Genomic DNA, 26,829 nt, shown 5'->3' with positions numbered 1-26,829 from the left:
CTACAGACCAGGTTTCCAGCTCTGATGAACTTTTATGAACTGGCCTAGAATTTATGATTATATTAAAAAAGTAGCATGAAGACACGACATATAAATTAACCTCTTATTAGAGCAGGTATTCACAAAAATTCAGTTGAGGGATTTTCTCAGGTTTTATATTCAGTAGCAACAACAAATGCAGAAGTGCTTCTAAGGACTGCAAGGGTCTAAAGACCTTTGCTTAACTGGCCATCTGAGCTTATTAAACAGAAGTCCACACTTACTCCACTCAAATATTTTGAAAGGCATCTCTTTATGGAGCTGTTTGCGCCATGATGGATTCTTATCTATTTATAAAAGCATAAGGACAACAGGCTTTGGGAGGCTGGATCCTGTAGCACCCAATTCAGACTCCAAATCAACAGCCTTAGCCTGTGTTGGAGTTTCAGTGTATTGGATGCTCTATCTTTGTCTTTGAATGGGAAATATGAGTCTACACATGCTCCTATTTTTCTTGAAAAGAAATACCTATTCCACATTTCATTGACCTGCCCCTCGAATTCCCTTCCACTTGGGGGGTAGATGGAGGTGCGTGTGCGGAAGGATGCACATGCAGGCATGCACCTTTCCATGCACAGACAAAGGGTGGACAAACGAGCCTCCTCAGTCAAGTCTACTGTCTGCAGCCAATTACAAGTAGCACCAGTTACACCTTTGCTGAGGCATGGACAAAGTCTGACAATCCCAATGGGGAGATGGACTCACAACATACAAATATGCAGGAGAGATTATTAACTACTTCACCATTTAGTAGCTTTAGAAGACTACAATCCCCTGCTTATCTCACAGTACTGTGCAGCAAGAACATAGTTTGTTTGAAGGCAATTAAGAAGTAACAAACAAGTTAAGGTACATCTTTTTTAAAGGAAAGGAAAGATTGAAGTACCCACCTATTTATTATTAGATAAACACGGCCATTGACTTTGGCATGGCTATGAGGTGGGAGATGAAAGCACAGGAATGCATGAGATGGCAATGGGAAATGAGTTAGGGAGAGAGAAAAGGAAACCATTAAAAAGAAATGAATATAGTTTCCTGTCTACGAAGAGAGGCATATTGTTATAACAAAATACCAAGTTTGAAAGCTTAACACACCATGCAGTGAAAAGTCTAGGAAGCTTATAAATCCAATACTAGTCAGAAATGTCTCACTCTGCCAGTTGCAGTATGCCAGGTTAGAGGGCCAGCTCTACTGAAGCTGGCAGAGACTTATTCTTGAGCTCACTTTGCACCCTCTGCTCATGTGAAACAGTTTCTTCATGCAAGAAAAGTTTTAGGGATTTTAACAAGACTTTGGTCATATACAGCCATAATACCACAATCACACTGATTGATCAGTGTGGAGCATTGATCAGTTGAGGGAACCGAGTCAGTAATGGAAGAACTAGGGCAACTTTTCATGATTACTTGCATGACTAGTTCTCACCTATTGCGGTTATTTTAACAAGTTCTCTACTAAAAGGACTGACTTTTGTCTGCTTACTGAGAAATAAGGGTTCATTTTCTTTAATTTTTAATTTTTTCTGTAGCAACAGAGGCAATCTAAAAACAATTTCGAGGGGTAAAATAGCTATTGTGCTAAGAATCTGTAAAGCAAAAGGAATAAATCAAGCTTTAGTGGCTTTGTAAAAATATTGTACATTGTTACTGTACATATAAGTCTTTAATTTGTGTTTTAATTGTCCCTGCAACTTACTTATAATGCTAGCATTACTGTTAAGCTGATTCTAGTAGCTGTGCTGTATTTTAACAATCTTTATGCACCATAAGTACAACTGTCAGTTGAGTTTTCATGCTGAAGCTTTGAACGGTAAAGTCAACTGATACTCAGTACTGATCATTTATTGCATGAAGAGGGAAGAAAACAGTGGGATCTTCATATGTTAGGCAGTGTTAATGTTAGCCCCAAACAGGAAAATGTGTTTTGATTTGGGAATTGGACAAGCTTGTGAAAAGTTATGAGGAGGAACAAATGATATATGTGATAACTGTGATTTTGAAATACTGCAAAATGACAAATACAGCACATTTCATATTTTTAAGATTTAAAAATATCTAGCTACTTATCTTACAGTTCAGTACAATCTAGTACCACACAAAGATTTAAAAATTTTGTGATGCTGACAAGGAAGAAAAAAGATGATATTCATTTGTTACTTTACTTAAGCCTACTTTCCTACTCATTCCTACTTTCAGTGTCCTATCCTGAGGACACTTACTCCTGGTAAAAATTTGCTTTTACTGACTACAAATAAAATCGACACGCTACAACCTTCTTCCTTGATACTAGCGTTTTCTTGCTTTTGATTTTTTTGCTAGCAATAAGACGCTGACAGCATTTTGTGTCCTTAGGATCGGTGGCTCTGCCCTTTTGAGAAATATGTCAATTCAGTTACAGTGATTTTCTCCATGGCAGCATTTGGCAAGCCGTGGTTAGTATTTTGGCATCTTTCATCTACAGTAGAAAGATCTGTAAGTAGTGCTTACAGAGGCATGTTGCTGCACTATGAAACCACCTACAGCTTGGGGTTATCTCAGGGTGTTTTTATCCATTTTGTGCCTGCCAGGATCACATCAGGATGGAGGGGCAAGCTGTTTCTATGTTACTCAGCACAGTGCAAAGTCCTTAGGCTACAAAAAAAAAACCTTGCGCAGTTACTGCAGAGGCCCCCCCCAAAAGGTCTCTGGCTGGGCACAGCCCAGATCAGATGCTGGGCTTGAGTTTCAAGGCTTGGCTGCCCAGATCTGAGATGTGACAAACATCTGCTGCCATATAAAAATCTGTGACAGGCAAGGAGAGTTTGCTCACAGACCATTTCCAAGGGCCTCTGAATTTGCTACAGGATTTAGCAGTTCAAGAAAAGCAAAAGTGCCTGCAAACAGGCACTTAAAAAGAGCAATAAAGAAAAAAAAATACATTTTTAGGAATTCCTTGTCAAGTTGATTTGTTTTGGTTTTAACAACTGATTTAAATACAAAAAAAATGAAAGTTTGCAGAACTTTCTGTAAAAGTAAAATCACAGTAAAATCTGTAAAAGTAGAGCTTATTCACGTGCATTGAGAATAGGGAACACAAGCTTGTATTAGACACTGTAAAAATGCTTAATACTAGACTGAATGCCTGCAAAATTTCTGAAATGTTTTTTCATAAAACTTGTGAGTCACAGAGTAGAATTCTCTGTTAAGCTAAACTGTCATTATTCTACAGCACACTATGATGTATGTGATGTAATGCAGCTGTCCCTCACTCACAAAAATGCAGCTAGGTTACACTTATCTATGTACAGGTGAATACTTTAAAAATATTGTCAAAATGAGTTGGTTTCTTTAGAATTAAATCAATGCATAATGACACTATGTAACGTATTTCCATTTCTGAAGTTCAACTTAATAAAAAGGCCTCATTGTCCAAGGTGATGCGATATTTTTCAAAGATCTCCCAATCTCCATTTGGCCTGCAATAAGGACATTTAAAACAGAAGTGGTCCAAACTAAAAGCCATATTTCTGATTCTTGCCAGGATTTGCAAAAAGGTGCACATACCGGTTATGTGTCTAACCCCTATTAAAGCTCAAAGCCAATGAGATAAATGCATAGATGTCATTGATACCTCTGAAAATGTACCCTAAAATCAAAAACTTAAACATGTTATGGAAAGGAGTGAGAGAGATAACATTGGCTGTGGTTTGTTTGGTGGAGTGCTGGGATCTGAGGGAAGCTGACTGTTTTTTCTCTCTTTTTTTTTTTTAAATCAGCTAGTCACAACAAGGGCAAATAACATTTCATGAAAAGTGAGCATTAAAAGACAGTCAGAAACAGTGCTTTCATACACAAAATGAATAGTTTCATTTATTTTTATTTTTATTTTTTACCTGTAAATAGTGTTGTCCTGTTTGCTGGTTACAGCTTTTAAATCAGTGAGCTGGAGAAAACGGTCATGGAAGTAGTGAAGGTGTAAAATACATGCTAGTAGGAAGGAGGTGGGGATAAAGATGCGTGTGAATAGCTCAGCCACAGAAAACCGTTTTAAACCAAGATCCGCCAGTCTGAAAAACAAAGCAGACCACAAGTTATCTTTTCACACCAAAATCTTTTCCTTTTCATGAGACCTTATTTGTATTGGGAAGTAAGGGGCTGGTATATATTTCTAGATCTTTAAATTCTTCTAAAGCAGAAAGTTTTACAATGCAGATATCTTGCACTTGGACTCAGTAAATTAGAAAGATATTGTAAGCGTACAGAGCCAAACCAACCAACCCTGGCAAAAATAACCCTGTGGGAGCCAGGGATGTTGTCTCTCACTGAAGTCGTGCACTGAAGATCCCCTCACATTGCGTGTAATCATGTAAACTCCCATTGAGGAACGCCCAGCACATCAACAGGAGGGAGAAGCTCAGCCCTCCTCACCAGCCTGAGTGCAAGTCCATCTTCATTGCTTCCAGATAGCCTGAAAATCTACCCTACATCTTGTTCCTATAGTCAAAGAGGTTGAGAGAAGTATTGGCATCGCACTGGAAAGAGGAGCGGTGCTAAGGCCCTGGCAGCAGACAGAGCAGAAGGGAACACTCTTTGAGCCCTTCTCATGTGCTTTCTCATTTCTTCAGATTTGCACCAATAAATTTAAAGCTCCAGAGCTGAGAGCTTAAAGTCAGCTATGCCTGGGGATGGATGGTCTCATGATCTGTCTCCACTACAAGAAGGATGAGTGCTCTCAGAGCATTCCACCATATTAAACTCAAAAAACAACTGGAAAGTAATTAAATGAAAACACTTACTTGTTTTCATCCAGGCCTGTCATGTTCTTCCACAACCCTGGGAATGACTCAAACTGGTAGGTATAGATGAAGATAAGCACCAACATTGTGTAAACAACCACTGACATCCAAAAGTATTTTAAAATCCTTCTCCACCATTCATAGTGCACCTGAAAATCACACACTGAGGAAGTTAAAACAAGCTCAAAGCAAAGTCACTGACAAAAACATTGACAGTGCTGTACCAGCATATGAAGACTATTATTCTTCCAATCTAGCCTAATGATGTGTAAATGATGTGTACCCAACAGCAGCCACAGGTCTCTGAAATGCAGTTTTTGCTCTTGGTACATAAGCACTCAAGTTCTGACTTTTGTGTAAAATTAAAGTCTGTTAGGACATAACCACAGGCATAAAGGCCAGGGACAGCTTCAGTCACTCAGTTTCATCACCAGGAGTCAAAGAGGAGATGGACTCCACGCTTACTAGGGAGTGGAAGCTGTGTGGACCAGCCATTGCAAAGACTGGTAGTATATGTGTCCACAAATTTCCGTACAAGTTCTCACAGTGATGTGGAACAGAATTCCCTAAGAGAGGTATGTATTGTAGGCACTAATTCAATTTACATGCACTTTGCCTGCACTCTCATCAAAAGTCTCATCACCCTCCTCAAATGCTCTTATTACTATCATGTTGTATCTCATGAAAGAACAAATACACTATCCATGAAGTTTGTTCTGAGCTACTTAACTGCCAAGTTAAAGGTATGAACCCTTGTACTCAAGGACAAAATTTAGTCTAAATCATTTTCACTTACCTGATAGAGGGCCACACAGAACAGGAACAGTACCATATAGATGATTTTGTACATGACAATTCTACCCTCAAAGCTGACGAAGAAGAACATGCCCCCACAGACGTAAATCCAGTATTTGATGAACATAGCCATCACCAGCTTCCCCAGGACTTTCATAATATCCTGTTCATCATCATCATCCTCTTCCTCCTCCTCCTGCTCTTCTTCTGCCACTTCTCCCTCTTGCAATTCCTCTCCTGCAAAGACACAGTGTCACATTTGGCCCCCTTTACATCCATGAAATGGATGTAAGGTAGAAGTTCTGTGCATAGCACAGAAACTTAAGCACAATGTTCACAGCAAGTCTGAATCATTTACATGCCTCCAGAACAAGCAAAAGAATTTTAGCATGATACAAACCTCCGCCTGCTCCCAGCGCCATACAGCACATTGCTCTGTGGCCCTACCAGGCATGATTCTACACTTCATCTGACAATCAGGGAGCTATCGTGAAAAATTATTGCCTAAAGGCTGTATATTGGATCATGGTCAAGACAATATCCATGGTAATACCTGTAATCCCAGGAAAGAAACCTTTTAAACTGGAAAACGAAGAAACCATCGCTGCTGCCAAAAAATCCCTGATCCTGAGTTTAGAGGGATAAATGTCCTTAAGAGAATACTGTGGTTTCCTCCAAAAACCCACAAGCAAGAGAAAACATTAACATAAAACCAAACAAGCTTAAAAAATATAAATGCTGCACTAACACTGCTGTTTTCAAAGAAACTTCCACGTTTCTACTTTCTCCTGCTGTGCCTCAGCCACTGAAGAAAAGGCAAACTACTTCTGCCCTCTGAAGAGGCCAGGTTTCCCTAGTTATGAGCCTTGCAAGGCTCATGGAGGGGAGGGTGGGTGTCCCCTCAAGAACACACATGAGCAGATATCCAGATAACAGCCACCAAAAGGGTTGCCCATTCCTTTGTCCCCCTCGTCCCCCTTGCTCCTCCTCTTCCCAGGCTCTTTCTTTGCTCTTTCCCGTCCTAGCACAGCCCCGATCAGATGTTTTATTAAGCCAAACGATCCAAGAGGAAACTACACCATTTTTTTTCTGGGCTGTGCCGTGTCAGTGAGTGGGACTGCTTCAGCCCAGAATCCAAAGGGAGGCAGAAAGGATTGGGGGAGCAGGTGCCCAGCAGCAAAGGAGGGAACAGGCAGTGGGCTGTTAGATGAGGTTAAACTGTAATAGTCACCTTCACTGTTAGGTTTTTACTCTCATACTGAAATTAGAGGTATAACCTCTAACCACCTCTGTTCTTGTACAAGTGCTTAAGTACAAAGCACAACTTCTAAAGAACTTAGCAACTGATTTTTCCTGTTTAAACACTTTTCTCCTATTCTTAAACTCCTATGGCAATTCATCTGCTGGTCTGGACATAGGACATAGGGATCGGGACATAGGAATAAATTTGATTATTTGAAAGTTCCAATGCATTTCTCAGATGAGTCATTTAATTTATCTTGCACTTTTTGAGGTTCAACTGTAAAGCAAATTCTCATTTGTATTTGCTGAAGTTCAAAGTTTTTATTTTTGTATCACCTGAGAGATTAGTTGCACAGGGATTTTGTAGTATCTTGTTCAGCTGACAAAAAATGCCTTGTTAATTGCTTTCAGCATTAAGAAAAGTAGTAACTGGAATTTCTGTCACAACTGAAGAAATCCACTAAATCTGATGTGACTTTACCTTTTTCTTCATTTTCTTCACTTCCAACTTTAACCTCAGATAAAGTAGCTTCTTTTAGCCGAAGTGCTTTCTGCTCTGTGAGGTGTTGCCTAAGCAGTAGCCAGAAAGTAATCGTGAAAAGAATCTGCAAACAAAAATCAAAACAAAAACAGGAGACACAGACTAATTGTATATCCCATTTCCTGCTATTGAAAAAATGTATTTTCAGGAACTTTTTATGCTATTGTTTTCTCTGTCCACCAAAGAATGGCAATGATGGCATCAGTGTTAAAGTACATATTTGTGGAAGTTAAGTCATTTAGGAAACCCTGCGTTAAAACCAACTTGGTTTTATTTGCACTTTTCATAGGAGTATTAACTTTTAGTCTGCATCTTTTCTGAGATGTATTTACCTACTAGGTTCTATTCTAACCTGTTCCATTCAGTTTATTCTTCCTGTCTTAAAAATTTAAGGATTTCTTGATTATGCTTTGATCAGTATAACTCCCATCTGTCCTTTTTTGTTCTTTTTTTCCTTTTCTGCAGGGAACAAGCACAGCTAGTGAGCGTCTTGTCATTATTAGGGTTTGGTAAATCCTAACTCTTTTGATATAAGAGCTTTGGTACTTTAGGTGCCTAAATGCAGTTAATTTAAAAATCAAAAATTTCTTTATGTGTCTTTATGTTATGAAAGAGCTCTAGGAGATGATTTATTCGATAACAGTAGGACACCTTAGAAATAAATAATCTCTTTAATGAAGAATGCATTTCTGCGTGTTTCCCTTGAGTTCAGCAGTGCAGAAAAGGGATGATTTCACTACTTTATAAACTAAAAGAACAAAATCTCAAATAGGAAACATGTAAGAGCCAAGTAGTTTGTACACAATACAATACAATACACAGACAAGGCCAATAGTGTAATGCACAGAGTTCTCTTTTGCTTTTCATCAAACTTGCACGTTTCCTGGGGGAAGGCGAGATCCTAGGCTAGTGACAGCTGTTTTCACAGGCACTGTGGCTAAGGCTGGGCTGCCACAGAAGATCCTCAGCTTGTGTGAATCGTCGCAGCTCTTTCAGATACCTCCCTAAGCTCTGGCTTTTGCTACACAAACCTCTGACATTGTAAAGCACAGATTTGTTCTGCCGCAAGAAGCTCTGTCTCATTGCTCTTGGCATTTCCAGAGCCACAGCTGGGTCTAAGACAAGTTTTGAAGGGCTGTAGATTAAAGAAATGCTTTTAGTTCACTTTTCACAGCATCCATTTTATTTCTTTTTCAGACCACGACACACATTCAAAGCATGTGGAAAATTATGCAGAGAGAATTATAGTATATTGCTTTGGCTCTTTCTTTCCTTGCAGCACACAGTATTCAATCTTTACTTAATTTTACAGAGTGCATTATATTCAGCCTAAAAAAACAGCAGATGTCTTCTGTTAGTTTCATAGGTGTGACTATCTCATCATATATGCACAACAGTTTCATTTCTTGACACCAGTTAGTTTTAGATAAGACATTTGATGATATAGCTAAACAGAGACTATACTAAGATGACACTATACTAAGACAGTTAAAACTTTTTGGAGACTCACATAGTCATTGAGAGAAAATGTGAAATGTACCTTGCAGAACTCCTTGAGATCTAGCTCTCTTACTAACCTAGCTCTTCTATGGGAGAAATAATACAGTGTTCACTGATTTTCAAATGCATTAAGGATCCAGAAGTGGTTACCCAAAGGGCAATGCCAACCAGGAAAATCAGTAGCAGGATCACCTTAATTGGAAATTAGGAGGCACAAGGGAAGTGATACTCTTAGCTCAAGGGGAGCAGTGCCAACCAGATGCACTCTAAGATGCCCCTCTTGGCTGCTCTAGGAAACTGATTCCTATTTATGCTCATTCCAACCCCCAGAAGCAAGCCTGCCAAACTTATAAGCCATTTTGTAGGACTTTCAAGAATTCAAAAGAAAAAAAAATCATGCATTGAGATCAGCAAACCCTGTTGTTTGTGACCTGAAATGGATTCCAGCTCTTGCTGCTTCAGATGTAAGAGTAAAGAACCAAAGTTCAGCTACAATCACATACTGATGCTTGTGTCAGATCATAAGGGAGTAAGTACTATTAGTAATTTCAGTGACACCACAGTTACATTTCTCATCATATTCAAAGACAGACCTGACATCCCATGGGTAACTGAATATGCTAAAACTGCAAAGTGTTTATTCAGCTGCCTACACTTATTTGAGCTTTGTGTTCATAGCTTCATACAGTCCCTGCTTGGCTCTCACTATAACCAGGGCGTATTTTGCCATTGACCACGCAGGTGTAGGGTTTACGGTTTTGAAGGCCAGAGTATTCTGCGTGTGATATCAGTGCTGAAGGATTCACAAGTAGCTGAGACACCACATTCTCAGTTACCAGAGGAGAGGGCTAAGAGGATAAAAATTAATCCAACATATCAAATCACATATAGTTTCACATCCATTTTATAGATCCGAACAAGTGAGCAATCTTCCACTCACTAAGAATTCTCTGCAGAATTATCGTGACAGTTTCCAAATACATTTGAAACACTTGTTTTCATACTAGATTTATGAACCAGAAACAACTTTTGCAACAACATTTTTTAAATTACTTATCTTTCATTGTAGAACTGCTGCTGAACATGGCCATACTGAATACTGAGGATTCGTTCTTAAGAAATGCCAAGAGCTCCACATTTTTCATCACAATATATTTTACAGTCTTCATAAAAAAATCTCAGCTGTTCATAACACATACCTTAGAGGCCAATTCCCCAGGTTCCTTTCTTTCTAAAAATCCTGATACTTCAGGAAGCTCATCATTCCTGAGCTCAATACTCCATATATACTGCAATGTTAGTAGTAAATTTCCATAGAAAACCATGAATGGTGAACTGATCATGGCATATTTCCTTCGGTCCCGAATCATCCACAGTGTGCAAGACCAGATCAATAACACAAAAGTCAACCAGCTGTGATATGTGATACTCCAAGCCTTGTGGTGAGAGAAAAGAGGAAGGAAAATGTACATAGGTTCACTCAGGAACAGCATTGCCACATATTGCCAGTCAAACTTTAAGTGTCTCTACCTAGCACATATTTTCATTGTCATAAAACTCCCACCTGTATTAATCAGGTCAGCTACAACAAACCCCCTGGAAAACATGCTGAAAATGGATTCTTAAGACATCCAGAGCTGAGGATGAACCTTTTTTTGTACATTAATTGCACGTTGGTAAGGCCTGTAAGCAGACTAACCGAGATGGAAAATACAGACTGATTTTTGGGCCCACAAGACCTCCTTGCAAAACTAGCAGCAAAGAATTCAGAGTGGCAATAGCAAGGGCACGTTCAATAGCTACTCACGTTCAAGGCCTTCACCAGACGCAGAAAATGATGTTGACTCCATATTGTTCTTGCTTTTGTGGAATCAGTTTAAAATGGAAAACATTGGTATTTGCGCTCCTAATCTGATGATCATTTAGTCTGCACTAAGCATGTTAGTTGGCTTCCTGTACTCACAACTATCAAATGTTTTGTACAGCTTGCAGAAATCAGTTACTGAAGACTTATCTATTATACACTTGAGGAAATGTATTGCTTTTTAAAGTGGTTATTTTATTATTCATATCATGTTATCAATTTAGGGTAAAATTCAGCTCTATTTTGGTATAATGGAATACCAAATACAGGTATTATTGACAGGAATACCTGTCAATAGACTGTCTTAATTTCCCTTTTAATTTAAATAGAAAAGTACAAAACATTAATATTGTAATCAGGTTAGTCAGCCCTTCTGGAAATGGTAACCTTTAGGGTATGTGAAAAATATTAAAATGCTACTCTTCTGTTGACATATAAGAAATTAACACTCACTGAGATCTGTTTAGCTATGCTGCAAATTGAATTTGGTATAAGTTGAATCATATCACACGAATAAAGAATTCACAAATGAATTTGGCTAAGGTCATTTAAAATGGGGGTATTTCACTATGGAAAAATCTAGTAGTGTCTCAATGTTATACTAGAAGAAGGGCCTTTAAAAACATCTCCACCTTTGCTATTGACAGAGATAAGCCTGGAAATGAACTAAAAAGGAAATGCAAAGCATGTGAACCATGCAAGCTTAAAAAAATAAGAAAAAGAGGTATTGCGGTAGTAAGAAAATAACCACTTGCCAGTGTCTCAAAATGCATCAAGTCAGATCCAGATTCTACACAGAGTTGTTTTATTTAGTCTACAATGAGAAACGTTTCCTGCTAAAGGACAGCAAATAAAGTTTGAAACCAAAAAAACCTGCCTACGTGTATTTTCTTTTTACTATATGCAAACAAATCGCAGCCAAACTAATCCGTTTTACCATTTTTTAATGCAAAATTGGGCCAAGAAACTTTATGGTAAATTGCATCACAGTTGAAACCTTTCCAAAACAGTAAAACCAAAGCCTGTATTGGGAGAAAAAGCAGAGAACTAATTATCGTGATGAAAACTAGCTACAGTGTAACTCCAGGTATTTGCATCCAGTGGGCTTAAAAGCAAACAACAAAATGAAAGAAAAAATGTAGGTGGTAAGTAATATAATAGCAAAATCTTGCTTAGCACAAAGTTGTATTTGCCTTGAGACCTTTCTGTGTCAATATAGATCAGGGTTTATAGATCTTTTTCTCTCAAGAGAGTAAACTGTATGCATGCTTCAGTTCAAAATGATATAGAAACTATATGGATATTGAAACAATATTGAATTTCAAAAGAAATTATATACTTAAATTTACTAGACGAGCATGAAATGCTTTACGTTTGCAGACAAATTTCCGACTGGAGCAGAAGCATGACAAACCTGCTCATACAAAAGCTTAGGAACTGATAGAAAACTCAGTGGTTTTCTGACGTTCAAAAGATAACAAACATAAGGTTTCCAGTCCAGGAAATGTGATGCTTTACCCAGAACCCTGCGTGTTGCCCTATTTATAGATCTATAACAGGCTTGAGAATTACGTATTAATAATGTAAAAGGGAACCAAAATGATGCATGCTGATGTTGTATAACCCTGATGCAAACACTAAGTGAAAATCAACAGACCAGGTTAAACCCAGGAAAATATTGAGAACACATTGGTTTTTGTTGCCAGTACTTACCATCATAGCTATCAGAGCACAAATGTAACTTTGTTTCATGATAAATTGGAACACAGAAACCATGGCATGTAATTTAACATTTTCTTTTTCCTCCTGAGCAACTTCCTCTTCCTCTTCCTCTTGCTCCTCCTCTTCCTTTTCTAAGGAGAAAAAAGAAACTCTTATTTGCAATTCATACTGATCTAAAGGTAGTATATGCACTCTCTCCAGGTAAGCATGCCTAGAATGATTTAACTGATAGTACCGCTACAGCGACAGCCAGCCCAAGATGGGAGCCAAAGAAAAATTACTTTTGAGCACAGTAAAGCAACACAAGACCTACGATCACTGTGTTGACAGGCAAAAGGCAAAGTATGTTGGACAGTATATGCCTGCAGCCCCATTTACAAAGTTGCCAAGTGGTCAGCCATCATTACCAGGCGACAGCAATTATTTAAATTTCAGCAGGCCAAGGAGCTTAATAAAATGAAATAAATGTGGGAGGCAGTGAGATGAGAGAAAGAATAATAAAATATGGAACTAGGGATAATTCCCAGGCAATTCTTTTCACTACCTGACATGTCATCCGAAGGCTCCCATTTGTACTGTGGTGTTGAGTACATGTCTGCTTTGGCTGGACCATTTTCTAGTGGAAGTGTGGGGTGGATGGTGTGATAGTCAACAGGGTTCCCATTCACTGTTACCAGCAAAACCTGCCAGAACATCGGAGAGAGGCACCGCATTTAGGGCAGCTCTTATGAGAATGAAACCCCCATCTCCCTGCTTCACTAGTGTTGGTTTTCTAACCTTAAATGAGTAACTACAGTTGGCTCCTTCCAAAGAAGCTGATACTTTTACAGTCATGTTGCATGCAAAAGTAGCATGTAACTGCTTCCAAAATTATTTTTGGGAACTTTTTATGCAATATCAATAAAATTGCAAATTGGTTTCAGTGAAATTCTTTAACAAACTGTAAAATGCTGCTGCTTCTTTGAGCTTCTGCACCTATCTCCTTTAAAAGATTTCAAAGTTTTTTCAAATTCCTATAACTACACATTGCATTAGACAGCACTTCAATTTACAGACAGGCAATCTGATAAATAACAAAAGTGTGGACACACAAGCAAAAATTATCACCGTCAGCTGAGCCATGGTAGCTGACTACATGCTCTTGGCATGTCTCACCTATGAAATAAAATGGAAAGAAAAAACAGTTTAAAGGTGGAATAAGTAAGTTAACACATCCACAAGCGAGGAAGGCTAAGGTCAACTACATGGCTCAGTGCACAAATAATTCAGTGAGCCCCTACTCCGACGTCCTGACTTTCCCAGGCTAAACTGGCAGTTTACAGTCAAGTTGGGAAAGTATCAGGATCTCCTGGCTAATCAGGCTGGCTGAAGTTCAAATTTGTAGCCTCAAATTCATCCTCCTTCTTATGGCTAACTAAGATGTGAAGATTTTCAGACTTTAGTTCACATTTAATTAATTTCCAGTAGGTATGAAAATAATGGTCATAACTGACTTTCCATTTTAAATTATTACTGGAGAGATGTACAGTTGCTGTAGTTGATAAAATCAGTTGTTGTAATTATTGTTATTGATTGTTCAGCATTTATGTCACTTGTTAGTACCAATTCAGCATCCCTGCATTTTTTTTTCTTTTTTGAATTGCATACACTTGTTCAGATTAGAGCTCCAGCAGTAATCGTCATAAGTATTTCTCATATTGGCTGATATCCACATGCAATGGATTACTGATGGCAGTACATGCCGTAGACTGACTTCTGTTAAGGCTGAGATAGGAGTATATTTTGCCCAGAGAAACTATGCACTGATTCAGACTCTATTTCAGCAGAACAGCATCTGGGTTATGTTCAGTCATACCAAACACAGGCTGTGGAGCACATTTAGGTTTGGTTACAGCTGTTCCCCAAATTCATCCGCATCTCCATTCCTCTGTGGAATGGAACCGAGGGAGTGTTTCTGCTTTCGGAATCCGCTCGGATTCCTAGCAATCCGGATAAACGGACCCGTTGCTGTCCATTCACACTGAGATCTGCCTCTTCTGTAATTTGTAGATTAAACTCGTATGTGTTGTCAGCCATTTTTTAAGGGCCTCAGCATTTCAACAAGAATGAAAGAAAAAAATACAGCAAAGAAGCTAAATCAAGGTGGCTTGCATTAGAAAGCATATTTGGTATCTTATTTAAACCCAATGAAATAGCAAAGATCGTTTGCCAGTTGGTACTACTACCACAATAGTGCAATTTCAAATGATCAAGTTTAGGGGTAATTAGTGCGTTCTCAGTGTACTTATTAAGGAAGCAAAAGACAATTTGAGATAATCAATTATAAAGTAAAAGACAGACCAAGCAAAATACAGAGGTTTTCAAACTGTCAGCTAAGCTTATACTTTATATATCAGTGGAATTCATATTTATATACATTGAAAAGGATTACAAAATTACAAAGACTAGTAGTATACTAACATCCGATGGCTTGTATTCATCTTGGGTCATTGACAGAAGCTGCAAAAAGCAATGCAAGGACAAATTATTAAAGAAGAAGCATGGCTCAAGCATTAATAAGTCTAACTTTCTGAATACAGGCATGCGTATTTGCTAACTTTTGCAGAAGGTTTGCATTAAGGAATTCAGAAAGAATTCTTGAAAAGCCAGCAGAATTGTACTCTGTGCTCCATAAAATGATATTTAGTATACCACAAGCATTGACATGACTCTACTATATGTTCCTGCGAATTCTAAATCAAAACTGAGAATGCTGTATTGAAATTTTAGGTACTAGCTCAAAGAATTAATCAGTATGGCACTATGCTGATTAATTGCTTTCTAATGATCCAATGCTTAAAAACTAAGTTTTTAAATGATCATTAGAATTGCTCTAATTATAAAACTACTAATAAAATGCTTATACAAATACAAAATGTGATACTTACATTTCTAATTATTAGTATTATCCTTTTCATCAATTTAAACTATTCTTCACTGAACAAAAGTTATTGTTTTTATCCAAGGCCGAGTGATAAATGCTGAGCGATCGCCAGAAAATGAAGTAACACTAGTAATTTTTGTGTGTTTAGAAAGTGCACTAAAGGATAATCAAGAGCTACAGCAGTTTTATCTTTCCAAGAGCACCTTCCACTGAAGTTGGTGAGAAGTTTTTCTAAAGATTTATGATTCACAGGAGAAAAGTCTTATATCAATAGTATCCTGAAGTGTGTTAAAAGTCCCACATTCCTCTTCTGTATCATTGTATTGATTACACCACTACAATTTTTTGTCTACAGGAGATTTCCAGGAATATTTTCAGTGCATGCATTCTCTAGTTTTTCTATAATAGCTATTGAAGATACTAAACTGAACACTTAAAATTTCCACTTAGACAGCTGAATTGAAAAATGTAATAATTTTTTGGTTTTGTTTTGTTAGAGTCAATTAATTTATTTGCTACCTCTTTTACTACTATTATGACAGAGTTCTTGGGGCTTGACTATATGTGGCACAAACAAATATTTATATACACCAAATTTGACTGCAACTAATCAAATGAAATTTTGCATTGCAGTTGCCATGGATTGAAATCTGACAATTTATAGGAGATCTTCCCTACCCTGACATCGGCATCCAACAAGGGCACCAGTATGCCTGAAGGAAGGTGAGCTGGCGGTTCCTCTTCACCAAGGAGGGTGGTAATCAGTAATTACAAGGCAGATGAAAACTTTACATTGGGGTGTAGCTCCCCAACAGACTTTCCAGCTGTTTTGTGTAAAGGTATGTCCCAAAATGTATTAGACTTAGAAGCTAAAACTATACAGCACGTTCTACTTTTACTTCCTTGCACTGGGTCACTTTTTATTTTATTTTCTTTTCTTTCCTTTCTTTTCTTTTTTTTTTACTAGGTTTTACAGAATAAATTTCCTGCCCTACCACACAGCCTTGATGTTAAACCAGATTTATGTAATCACACATGCACGTCCTCTTAGTTAAGGCCTATATTAAGGTGCTTCCATTAATTTCAAAGTAACTTTGGTAAAATTAACTGAAGGCTTGAAACACATTTAAAGCAGAGAATCTTCTCCCTCCAGCCTTACTTTTCTCTCATCAGTTGTGTAGTGGCTTGCATACCACAGACTACGTCTTCTCTCTGCTGTCATCGGAGCTGGGCTGCAGGCTGTTTCTTTGTCATCTTCTCTGCTACCGGATTTCTCTTCCTCAGGCATTTCCTAAATAACGCAAGTTACACGACTAGTTATAATCCTCTACATAACATTCTTATAAGAGGAATTTAAATTTTCCCCCAATTGATGTTCCCTTTCTAAAGTGTGTCACTGAAACATCACTGTTTAGTATATTATAGCTATGATGGATGACTTTTACTGAGATCACATTTTCAGAAATTATGACAGAGCTATTCTATAAATGCTAGTCCATCAGTATAAAGATGTTTCCTGATAGTTACAGGATACCAGAATTACACGGATTTACAGATCCTAATTTACTGTACAATTGTACCATAAGCTATTATACAGATGTTTAATATTCAAGACAGGGCATTGAAAGAAAATTTACTCTCTTCCACCATCTATATGTGAGAAGACAATTGTACTTCATTAAACTGAAGAATTAGAAAGAAAAGCTCAAAACCTCTTGACTACATGTAACTATCATTAAAGGCTAACCTAATGCACTATTCCGTGTCTCGATATCTAATACTACAGTCAACGCTGGTTGCCCATCTAGGCTCATCTGGTCTTGCCTCTGAGCCCTGAAAATACCTGTGTTTGCTCATACTCACATGAAGGACAAGAAGATGACTGGAAAAAGACAACATAAACTTACCAAGAGTGAAGCATGCTTGACCAATCTAATTGCTTTCTGTGCTGAAACAGCTCACTCACTGGATGAAGGGAGAGCTGTGGATTTCATCTAACTTGACACAGTTTCCCAAAACTTCCTCGCTAACAAGCCAGTAAGATCTGGACTGGATAGAGGGACCACAAGATGGGTGGAGAACTGACTGGACAGTTGAGCTCAAAGGGTGGTGCTTAGTAGCTCAAAGTTAAACTGGTAGTCAGTCATGAGTGGAGTTTCTCAGGGATTCACACTAGGTCTGATACTATTTAACATCTTCAAAACTGTCTGGATGATGGAATTGAATGCACCCACACAAAGTTTGTGGAGGACAGTGAACTTGGAGGAGAGGTAGAAAGGTCGGAAGACCAAGCCACTGTACTGAGTTATCTTGATAGGCTGGAATATTTGAGACAACAAGAATTGCAGAAGGTTTAACGAAGATATTTCATCTGGGACAGAATAACCCCACACAGCAGTAAAGGTTGGGAACAGACTGGGAGCAGCCCATGGAAAAGGCCCTGGGAGTCCTGGTGCGCAGCATGCTGAACATGAGCCAGCAGTGCGCCCTTGCAGCAATGAAGGCAAATGTGTCCTGGGCTGCATCAGCAAAAGTACAGCCAGAAGATCAAAGGATGTGATTTTTCTGCTCTAGAGGGCAGATGTTAGACCATACTCATAATACTGTGCAGTTCTGGTCCCTTCAGTTCAAGAGACTTAGAAAATCTGGAGAGGGTCTGGCAGAGAATCAACAGATGATTAGAGGGTTGGAGAAGCTGACAGATGAAGGAAGGTTGTGGGAATTGGATTTGATCAGTGCAGTGTTTTCTTTTAGCATTGTACAGCAGCTGCAGTATTCAAAGACAATCTCAAGGGTGCTGGTTTCAGAGACAGCTCTTGGTGAAATCTAGTGGGAATTTCATCTGCGGAAGGACTCCAAAACGCAATTCACGTAAGAAGGAAAGCATGCCAGGTCCACACAGTCTCACAATCTGATTTTAAAGCCTGCCACTCTAATATTACACTTGGCTTATATACATTTTTTAAACTGAATAAGAAAAGCTATTTCTTTAGCTTAATGTAGCAAATATGTTTAAATTCTGAACAAAGTGTGCCCTAAAACCAGTTTTGTTCAAAAGATACTTTTGCATAAATTTCCTAGGGAGAGAGTTGCTATTGTACAAGACAGCAATAAACTGAGAACAACTGTTTCACATTAAACAGCATGTGGCATACCATCTTTGTCATCCATCCCTTTATAGGTAGGTAAATGGTGAGATCACAAACACAGTATAACTTTGAAAACACAGGGGATTGCAAAGGCATGTTATATACTTAGTAATGAACCAAATGCACTGCAAATTCTCAAGCCAAAAATCTTACTTCAGTGAAACCTTGGATACAATTATTTCTGGATTTAAACAACAATTAAGAATGTAGTTTACCAGGAGAAAGCTAGTAAGAAGTATTAATTCCTGATCACCACTAAAGGAAAGACAATATATACATATATATATACACATATATATAAAGAGAGAAGGAGAGAGAGAAGGGCATAAAGAAAAATTATGTAAAAGATGATAAATTTTGAAAATCTCAATGTCTCTTTCTAAAGACAGATTCTTGCAGCACTACATTCTCTGCATCAAAAAGAAGCATTAATGCATGTATAGGCCTGTTAACAGTCTCTATTTCCTGGTATAGAGAAGCATCATTCCCTTGGCACCTTAAGTTTCCGAGAGATGCAGACTTTGCGTTGCCTTTCATGTAGCTGTGGCTTTAAGAGACACTATCTGTTTTTAAATTAACACTCTTTGATGTTATTCACTCCAGCTTAACCCTAAATGCTGCTTGGAAACCACCTCTAATCTGAGGTGTTTCCATTTCTCAGAGACTGATTTCAGTGTCTTATTGGAAGCTCCACCTCAGGCAACGTGTGTCAACTGAAAGAAGGAAGCGTGGGCAAGTCCCCTATCATCCTCTATAGCCCGCAGAGGCTCTGGCGGGATTCACCTTCTTCTGAGACACACAGGCCCATTTTTCTCCACTGAGAGTAACTAACAAACCTGGCAACAAACTTTAAGACAGTGACAAATTGCATGAAAAGAATCCAGGTCCTGGAAATGAATTCCCAGAAGATGCTGAGATCACACAGCTCTCATTAACTGCGTTTCACATGCGGTTATTCCTCTGTGAGCACTTCACATGGTTTTACTACAAAGTTTGTGAGATGTGAAGTTTTAGTTACAGCCCCAGTGCTAAAATCGTATTATTATCTGAAAATCTCAGTTTTCATTTCAGGAAAGAAAAAAAATCAAGTTTCCAGCTGCTGCAGCTGCAGAGAAAATAATAAGAAAAAAGATCCTAAAATAATCCAGTGCCAGAGGGCATTGGACCACAATCCTTTAAAGCCCTGTGATTTTGAAAAAGCCAGTCTTAAGATTTCTGGAGATTTGAGACATGATTTTTTAATAACTCAAATTGGCAGTTCTGGCATCATTCACATTTATTATGAAGTTTAATATATGCAAAACCCAAATATCAGACATCAAGATTCAGAGGTGATGTATTTTGTCTGCATTTTAAATGCTAAATATTACATTATCCATTGTATGAAGACGCATCCTTAAAATATGAAAACCTTAAACTTTTTGTTTCTGCAAACCTCTCTAATTCACAGCTCAGTCCTGAGTACTTGCACTGTTGTACACAGCACTGCTAAACCTGAACTCTAAAAGCCATGTCTAGCCTCAGAGAATCAAAAGATTAAAATAAATAAAGCTTAGGATCATCCTTTTCTATACCTCTGGTTTCACAGAACCATAGAATCAGTAAGGTTGGAAGGGACCTCTGGAGATCATCTGCTCCAACCTCCCCGCTCAGCAGGGTCACCTAGAGCATGTTAGACAGGGCTGCATCCAGGCGGGCCTTGAAGATCTCCAGAGAGGGAGACTCCACAACCTCTCTGGGCAACCTGGTCCAGCGCTCCGTCACTCTCACGTGAAGGTTTCTAAGATTTAAAGGTACATTTGGGTTCTTACTTTCCTCTGAAATAGTAAGAAGTAAAAATTTACTTTTTGTCTCCTTTCGCCCTTGCTCTAAATGAAAACTGATTTTCTCTCAAGCATACAGATTCAGGAGCAAAGGTTTCTAGAAAACACTGCTATACCTGTGACAAAATTACAAATCTTTGTCCTGTTTCACAGCAACCTGTGCCGGCCTGTGTTTTAGCTCAGTCCTGCCAGGCAACAAGCCCTGGGCATTAGCCTTGCCTTTGATAACACCTATGGCAATACATATTAATGCCGGCTTTCCAAATGAAAATGTTACAGCTTAGGCATTGTAGTCCTTACATAAATAGTCCCACTGACTTTTAGAAGAATATTCATGTAAAAGCTGCAAGATCAGACTTGCGAAGACACTCATGAGAAAGACTGAACTCACGATACCAGCCGGTATCTTCTCTATTTGCCTTAGTTTTCCTGAATGTTTGCAGTTAGCAAGCCTCAGCCAGCCTCCAAGTCATTAGTGTTAATGAGGAAAGTTTGCTCTGTGTTGTCTTTCACTTTATAGTTGAGAAAAGAAAAGGAAATTACCACTACAACAGGCTCTTGTAGCCAAAGGCGGATAAGAGTTGCAAGGGTGTAGTACATCACCAGCAGTAAGATTGGATTAGCATGGTGATACCAGTGTAATTCTTGATTTCTTATGATCATCCAAGTGCTTGAACAGTTCGTCTGAGTAAGAGAAGTCACACCAAACAGCCTGTGGATATAAAAAAGATGGAGTTAGAGAATAAATAGCAAATCTTACATTTTTTTTTAATGTTTCAGTGATTTTTACTTACCTACAATACTGATTGCTCTGCTCAGAAACAGGATTTGCCATCTTCTCTAAAATGCAATTAATATTTTAATTCTACAATACTTAGAGAAAATGAATGTTTTTTGCCTTTGGTTTTCAATACATAAAATGGGAGTACAATGTTGCTGTATCTACTATGTCCAATGTAAAAACTAAAAATGACCTGAGCCCTGCAGGCCCAGAGCTATGCAATAAGGGGGGTGAAAATATGACCATAAGGCCATTTGGCAAATCACAGTAACATGACATTTCAGAATGATTTAGTAAACTGCTGTGCAACACCATTCCACTCACTCTGCCAGGACAAAGCTGTAAAGCACTTCTCAGCACTTCAGACTGTGTGCCGAAAACTATAAAAAGTTAGCTAGTATTATTAATAACTTGTGCTAATTATGCAAACAATGATACACATTCTTCATTGAATTCAGAGCCTTTATAAATAGATAAAGAAAACATTCAGAGAAACAATTGTTCCGAATGATCAAATCATTGATTCAAAAAAGGTTTTGGTAGAAAAAGGTTTTGGCAAAATTAGTATCAATATATTTGCAGTATGAAGACTGCTGATATGAGATATTTGACAATTTCTGGAAAAAATGAGATCTCACAGTATTTCCATCAAGAAAGAAACTGTGAGTTCAAAAAACCCATAGGAATTAAAAAAAAACCAAAAAACAAAAAAACAGCATTTCTAATTTAAGACAAGATGTTAGGTGCTTTGAACCTGAAACAAAGCTTGTAGGAAGGCATAATTAATCTGGGTCTTTCAGTGTAAAATATTTAACAGGGTTCCAAGCTATTTTATAAAGTTATCAGTAGCACATGTCAGTATTTATTACAAATAATTTGCTTTGTTTTATCGGTGAAGTTTTTTCTTCCACAATGCATTTGAGAGTTTTCAATTTTTATAAGAAATAGATTTGATTCTAAGCGATCCATGTTTAAGGAGAACTATTTCCTGATAGAGCAAAAAATCCCAAACTATGGCTACTCTGAAAGAGTAAAACAAATACATTGAAAAAAAATTTTTTTTTTATTGGGACATTTAATCATAAGTAGCAAGTGTCTAGAGGATTACTACTTCTCTGACCCAGAAAGATCCAACATGAAAGGGTGAATGAACGCAAAGAACTAATGAGTATGATATTCAACAGAGATGTACTGCCTGAAATGCGCCCTTCAGATGTTATAAAGTGAAAAGAATTTTTAAAAAGAGAGGTAATATCTCTTCATTCACCGGGGATTAGTGGCATGGGTATAATGCCATTAGCTGCCAGAACTAGTGCTCTACAGCATTTTATTAAACAATTTATCAGCACTCACTTCTCATTCTGATCATCAACATGAGCCAAAGGCTATAAACTTTAAGACTTCTTAGAGCTTTTGCGTGGATCCAAGGTTTGAAAGGAAAAAAAAAGGGTCCTGAATAAAAACTAAAATGTTGTAACTTAAAGGAGCTGACAGAGCTGTGTTTGGAGTCAACCCAGATTCAAACTTCCGTAGCATCCAAGCACATTTAGAGCTGGTGTTATGGTTTGGCTCCATTCCACTGAAATTCATGCTGAATTGTATTTTGTTCATATTTCTATCAGCATAGCAGAACATCTCACTTTTTGTCCGATTTTCTCTCTGCCAGCTGACTTGTAATTCTTGCCACTCACTGTTTGTTGAACTCCTATTAGTTCTACCTTCCACCTCTATTTCACATGACAGTCTTCATTTCCATCTTGTATCAAGCTCCTTTGGGCAGATTAACATCAATTAGGAAATACGTGAAAGCTGTTTATGGGTACATTAGACCAAAATTTTCTGAACTGGACAATGCACAATTTTCAAGCACCAATACACAAAACCAGCAAACAAAAAACTCCAAGGACAATGGAGCTTTCTTTTTTCTCTTTCTCTCAAGTAAATACTTTCTAGCCTCGTTTCCTAAGGAACTGCTTTGTCTCTTCTGTCTTCCCAGTAGCTAGTGAGCATGCTGCACAATTCCAAAAAACAAAAAAAAAAAATCAAGAATTGGAGACACCAATGACACTTAGTACTTGTGAGCTTCATGAAGATGACCGACTCTTAAGAGGAGGGGGTGGAGATGAAGATGGAGAGAGAGGGAGAGAGAGGGAAAGAGAGAGAGCGAGAGCCTCACTACATGACAGGCTTCAAAGGCAGACAGAGAAATCCTGGATTCATGTTTTCTATTTTTCATAATAATTAATTGGGGTGTTAGAAAATTCAATTCACATGGAATTGCATTTCATATTTTGCAGTTTTTTTCTTTAACCTGTCAGAAGTAACTTGCAATGAGACTGCTGAAATTCTGATAGAGTTTTACAGCTGTTTCAGTCATTCAGAGATGGGGAACAAAAATTACTTAAAAAGGCAATTCAGAGTAGTGACAGAGCAATCACCTTGCATATAGCACTGGTAAGTATGCATTAAAGCACATCAAAATGACAAAAATAATTTCTGCTAACCAACAAGGTGGTATGGATTCAGACGTGACTCTCCAAGCAAAAGCAAAAGACACAGAACAGCTTTTCTCAGGAGTCCAGTCCAACCCATGGCAATGTGCAAACCACACTTTATTCAGGTAATTACACATAAAAAATTCATTCAGTGTTTTCAATCAAAGAGGACATCAAGTGATTCAGCGTGGCAGGAAAATGTCTCTTATTATGTCCTATTGATTATTCTTCCTCTGAAGGGCCTGAGAGTGCAGTGGATTCTCAGTCTGGTCAGAATCTGCTGAACCCAATGGACTAATTGCAAATGCTCATGAGTCCACACATTGCTTTGGTTTAGTTCTCATATATTCTAGCCAGGCATCAATGTATGGTGACTGAATTTGGCCGGTTTTGCAGTTGGCTAATCGGCTTCATTGGCAAACATATAAAAGCTTAAAACTGTATCCAGATTTGTCAAACGTTTTTCTAAATACCACGTCTTACAAATCATTCTGGTCAGAGATATAAGACTAAATCAATAAAATAACTGCATATGTTAATATTATGACATGGCTTTTAAAAGTTCTTAATTCATAAAAAGTCAGGGGAAAAAAACAGCATTTCTACTAAAACAGTATTTCTACTACTAAAATGCAGTAGAAAAGAAAGCAGGGAAGCAAGAGTTCTCCTAATGGACTCAGTTTTCTGGTTTATAATCTTAAGCATTCTTTTACAAGCTGAGAGGGCCAAAAAAGCAGAGTGCAACCAGCTAACTGCAGGGGGGGAAGAAGAAAGGAAATCTGTACAGCAATTGCATGAAATGATACATCATTTGTAGAAGCAGAAGCTACTGCTTCCATAGGATGTAAAGGCAGGACATTTGAAATCCCAGATCAAAAATGATGGTGCTCTCTTTTGTCACGGGAAGCAACATCAATGCACATCTTTATTAAGTAAGGTGTATTTGGTTTAATTACAAAGAAACAACTTCCATAAAAGGAGGAACAGACTGGAGGATTTAGGCACTCCTGAAAAGCGGATTGTAAAGCTAGTCTCTTTTTAAAGACAACCAACCATGCTGATTTGTTTAGGTTAGTAACTGTAGTTTTAGGGTTTGCATGTTTGTTTGTTTGCTTGTTTTTGAAGTGGTATTGATTTGGAAATAGAAGGACTAATTTTGTAGCAGTACTACACCACTGATTTTAGTGGGTAATTACACCCCTGAAAATACTTGGAAGTTATGGTCTCCCTCCACAGCTGCTTAGATCTGCCAGTAAGGATTAATAATCTTTTTTTTTTTTTTTTTTTAACTCTCTCACACACAGCTGATGCTGCCATGAATTATGAATACTGCTATACAGGATTTGTATTGTACTATAATATAATATGAAGATGAAATTTGGGAATGGAGAATTCAAAATAAACTGTGGTTTTAATGAAGTGCTTAGAACATGAATAAACAAGGTTTTGTGGACAATTAATCAAATCACAAAAGCTAATTCATAATTTTCAGAATTTTTACACCTATTTTAATCTTTCTTCATCCAAATATTCCTATTACCACACATAACATTTTAACATTTGGTTTCTGTCCATAGTAAACCTGGATGTACATTACAAATACTGACTGATTTAAGCAGGAAAGATTATTTCACAGGACTTGCTTCCTGTTTCAGGAAAAGATTTACCATAGACTAATAAAATGAAAAAAACCCAGTGCTCTAGCATTGCAAGTCTGCAATGCTATTTGACATGGTAGCAAACTGGAAATTAAACCCAGAACAGGGCAATGAAGATTACAGTTTGAAGAAAATGTCTGCATCATGCCACTTCAAGAACTTCATTTCCTGATTTAGTATTTATGATTGCAGGAACTTGTCCCTGGGGCCAACATGTATCAGTACTATTCACAGCTATTCACAGCAACAGCGTTAGAGATTTCCTCTGTGCTGGGTTGGATTTGGGAAATGCATCTTCGTACAACTTCTGAATTTCAGTTATATTTTATGAGCTGTTTGAATCTTTATGTCATTTGGATATCTTCTATTGCATACTTCCTTACTTCCTTTACCCTCCTCGGGTGAAAGGAGAGGGGAGTCGTGCCTGTGCTTCTGGGTAGGAGAAGGGACTACCAAGCCCAGCTGACATTTGAACTGCAGAACTGTACAATGGCAATGCTAAAAGTGACCAGAAAGGGGGGGGGGGGGGGGGGGGGGAAAGACCCAATGGGATCAGAAAAGTAAGGAAACGGGACGACTGAGTTCATTTACAAAAAGAAGAAACTATCCCCACACTGAAGGGGGGAAAAAAAAGAAAAGCAGCCCTTATTTTCGGGGGAGGGGGGGCGGTTAGAAGAGAGCTGAGATACAGGGAGAAAACGAAAACTTCATGTTTCACAGGCCCAACCATGAAGACAGAAATTCATGAAGAATACTCGAAATACAGAAAGTGCAGTCTCCCAACTCTAAACAATGTTCAAAGAGTGATCTTTTTTCAAACTTTAATTTAAAAGAGGCATTGTCAATTTTGAAAATGCCCTGGGGACAATAGGCGGCAAGAAAGGGAAAGAATTAAGAAATAAATTAGCAAACAGAAAACACCATTCCTATGCAGGTCTCTTAAATGTCAGGAGTCCCCCGTTCCCATGAGCCATCCCACTGAGTTTTCTGTACTTGGATGTCAGAGCTATGCACAAGTCACGATCCATAAAATCACATCCTTAAGGTCTCTTCCAAGCGAACCCTGTGAGCCATCCTCTCCTCCCCTCCCCAAGTACATCATTTGGTTATACGCCAAAAGAAATATATGTTCTTGGAAAGGACTCGGCCAGCCCGGCAGCACCTCCAGGCCTGCCTTGCCTCCCAGAAGGTTGTTACTCTCTAGGATGCAGCCTGGGGATTCAGACCACACTGGGGCTCATGCTCCAGGGCACACCAAGCTGATACAACATTTAAGAAACAGCACAGGGAGGAAAGAGGAGAGAAAGCCGGGTGAAGTGCATTCAGCGTCCCACAGAATTAGAGGTAAGAGACAGATGGGATTTGCTCTCACATGGCTTATTAAGGGCAAGAAGAATGAATGGGAAAATTGGCATTTGTTTCCCTAAGTCATATTACTTAGAAGTTTCCCCCAAGAAGGAGTTGATCCTTCGTGCCCTCACCTCTGTACAGCAAGACAACTGGGTAGGGAGATACTGCAGAC

At 38.3% G+C, this 26,829-nt stretch overlaps 1 protein-coding gene across 1 annotated transcript in view; it reads right to left on the bottom strand.

Moving 5' to 3' along the window:
• Window positions 1-26,829, bottom strand: part of PIEZO2 (piezo type mechanosensitive ion channel component 2) — a 304,603-nt gene that overhangs the window by 81,492 nt on the left and 196,282 nt on the right. The window contains exons 8-17 of the mRNA XM_062570118.1: window positions 20,917-21,085; window positions 16,561-16,692; window positions 14,939-14,977; window positions 13,023-13,161; window positions 12,470-12,609; window positions 10,092-10,328; window positions 7,333-7,456; window positions 5,611-5,846; window positions 4,815-4,963; window positions 3,912-4,085 (exon numbers count right to left, since the gene is read on the bottom strand). Of these exons, the coding sequence (XP_062426102.1) occupies window positions 3,912-4,085; window positions 4,815-4,963; window positions 5,611-5,846; window positions 7,333-7,456; window positions 10,092-10,328; window positions 12,470-12,609; window positions 13,023-13,161; window positions 14,939-14,977; window positions 16,561-16,692; window positions 20,917-21,085 (1,539 nt within the window). The remainder of the gene's footprint in view (window positions 1-3,911; window positions 4,086-4,814; window positions 4,964-5,610; window positions 5,847-7,332; window positions 7,457-10,091; window positions 10,329-12,469; window positions 12,610-13,022; window positions 13,162-14,938; window positions 14,978-16,560; window positions 16,693-20,916; window positions 21,086-26,829) is intronic.

Source organism: Rhea pennata, chromosome 2 (assembly GCF_028389875.1).
Source record: "Rhea pennata isolate bPtePen1 chromosome 2, bPtePen1.pri, whole genome shotgun sequence".
NCBI lineage: Eukaryota > Metazoa > Chordata > Aves > Rheiformes > Rheidae > Rhea > Rhea pennata.
The sequence above is the reverse complement of the archived record's forward strand: the minus strand, read 5'-3'. Positions and strand labels throughout refer to the sequence as shown.